The sequence below is a fragment of the Callorhinchus milii genome, unplaced genomic scaffold (genome assembly GCF_018977255.1).
Source record: "Callorhinchus milii isolate IMCB2004 unplaced genomic scaffold, IMCB_Cmil_1.0 Scaffold20, whole genome shotgun sequence".
Classification (NCBI taxonomy): Eukaryota; Metazoa; Chordata; class Chondrichthyes; order Chimaeriformes; family Callorhinchidae; genus Callorhinchus; species Callorhinchus milii.
In genome coordinates this window covers 12,308,219-12,310,656 of record NW_024704761.1, presented here as the reverse complement: position 1 = coordinate 12,310,656, position 2,438 = coordinate 12,308,219, and the positions used below count along the sequence as shown (strand labels likewise).

Below are 2,438 nucleotides of genomic sequence, written 5' to 3'. Positions count from 1 at the left end.
AAACTCTCAGTCTGGTCTGGATACCCTTAAGCATGGTGATGGGTTTCTGCATTTGTCAGAAACAAAATGTTTCTGACCAAAAACAAAATGTAATGCTCTGCACCTAAATTGCTGAAGTCCCTATGAATGAAGTGATTCACAAGGTGACTGAAAATTGCTGTTCATCTTGAACTAATAGTTCTAATCTAAACAGTTTCTCTGCCTCTGCTTTTCCTGCTTTGAAGTGCCCATTCTCATGGTAGGATATTAGAGGTCCCCTCTTAGCCATCTACAAGTTTACCTAATCCCTCCGGACCCTGATACTGACATACCCAGATTTCATCTGAGTTATTGCAATAATACAGACTGCATCAATCCCCTTAAGTGTACCCAATGCACTCTATCTGGATAATGCTACACTATGATGATTATTTCAGAGCAATTTTCTGATGAAGGATGACTTTTCAGACCATGTCAATCCGATTTTCTTCTACTTACGCTACTCTAGAACGAGATGGCTTAAGTTATTAAACTGAGCAGTTTTAAACCCTTCTGTTCAGAGAGAAAAACACTGATTGAATCAGATTACTGGTATTTTTATCACAAAACCATCCTGATTTTCTTGCAGGATGAGTGGCTTCTGAGTCCTGTGGTTTCCATGTACTAAAGAACAGCATTACAAAGCAGGGACTAGATGGAGTTTTACCTGGAGATAGATCCTGTGACTTTGAATTTGATTATATTGGTGGCTAGTTATGTGATTCTCCTCTTGGTCTTTCTGATTTCATGTGTACTGTACGACTGCCGAGGAAAGGATCCTAGTAAGGAATACGCTCCTGACACACAACCCCCTGCTCAGTCCCCTATCCGACTGGTGGTAATGCAAAATACTGTGGAAACACGCTGTGGCAGGGGTGCCCCTGCCAGCATGGAGTGTAAGAAGGAACTGCCAGGAGCACGGAGCACTGTGGTGTAGAGACTTTCAGTGCTCATTTCCTTTGTATTTCAGCTGAACAAACCTGGAGGTGAGTGTGCAAATGTTTCTATCGTAGTAACAATTTTATCTGCTTCAAAGTTAGCATCATTCATTAAACGATGGACTGATTTCTGTGTCACAACAGGTGTGATTTTTACATAGTCTCTAAAGCAACAAAAGGGTTGTGGAAATCCATCAGGAGTGGAACACTGGGAATAGAGTAACCTTATAGTGTCAAATATATAGGAGCCCAATCAAGACAAGGTACTGGAGGTAAAGGGTGGTGTTGACATATGAAAGGTGCAGATGGCTTGAATGATTCTTCATTAAGGAGACATTATACAAGATTTGGGTAACTGGATGATACGAACATTAAGTGCAATATTCGCCTAAAAGTATCCTACATTTTACTGTTCATTGTTAAATGCTGAAACTTGATGCATACACAAGCAGTACAGAGATTGAAGATTTTAGCTGTTCCCTGTGTACTTATGTTTGAATGGAATTGTCCTTCCTGGGGGAATGTGGTGTCACAGGTGTAAATTAGATGCATTGTAGTTAGCCTTTCCTGTAGGGTCAAGGTATTGGGATCTGAATAGCATATTATTGACTTTTATGATTTTTTGTCTGTCTTGTAGGTGCCTCACTGGATGTCCTGAATCTCTTTAGTAGTCTGTGAAGAATCTCAATGTCCTCAAGGCCTTTCTTCCTGATTCTGTAATGTCATTCAGATATAAATCTCAAACAATGGAACAATCCATGTCCTCCTCCAAATCTTCTGAGACATCTTACCACTGCGATAAAATTATGGGTCTCTGTCTAAAGATTCAAAGTGAATCAGGACATAAATTACCTTTGCAGATATTAACATTGGATTTCTCAAACTTCAGACTGCGCCTTACCTAAGGAAGTTAGTTTCAAAAACTGTCATAAAATGTTGGCTTTTACCTCTGGTTTTGATACCTTCTGGAGTAAAGACATGGATTGCAATATTCAATGTACATGGTGATTGAAAGTCATACCATATATGGTATATGGTTGGCACTCTACAGCAAATGATAAATAGAATATATAATCATAAAAGTATAACTCAGTAAATTCCAAGAATCAATCAATTAATGTTGGCAATTTACTTTGTATGTTAAAATCAGCATATCAGTCTTTACTGAGGTGTCACATTTCCATCTACAACTTTAACATCCCAATCATTTGTTATAAGGCAAGCAAGTCCAAAGTAATCCAATACATTGTGGAGAATTGATCAGCCTAGCTGCTGCATCATTGAGACGAGCCAAAGTCCCTTTGGGGAGGATGGTCTTAGCTGGACAAATTCAGTCAAGTGTATTTTGTACAACATAATTCCAATTCTGTTAATTTATATTGTGTTGTTTTTAAATAAATGTTGCTTCCATGTCGTTGAGTTTCTCCTTTCCCATGTCACTCTCTGCTCCTAGGCCCGGCTCATTGTCTGTTCATTGGAAAG

At 39.0% G+C, this 2,438-nt stretch overlaps 1 protein-coding gene across 1 annotated transcript; it reads left to right on the top strand.

Moving 5' to 3' along the window:
- The first annotated feature begins 608 nt into the window (after window positions 1–608).
- si:ch73-256g18.2 (small integral membrane protein 36) lies at window positions 609–1,879 on the top strand. Its single transcript, XM_042342581.1, has 2 exons — window positions 609–1,004; window positions 1,594–1,879. Exon 1 carries the CDS (start codon window positions 674–676, stop codon window positions 953–955), a length of 282 nt encoding a protein of 93 aa, XP_042198515.1. The 5' UTR covers window positions 609–673; the 3' UTR covers window positions 956–1,004; window positions 1,594–1,879.
- The last annotated feature ends 559 nt before the right edge of the window (window positions 1,880–2,438 follow it).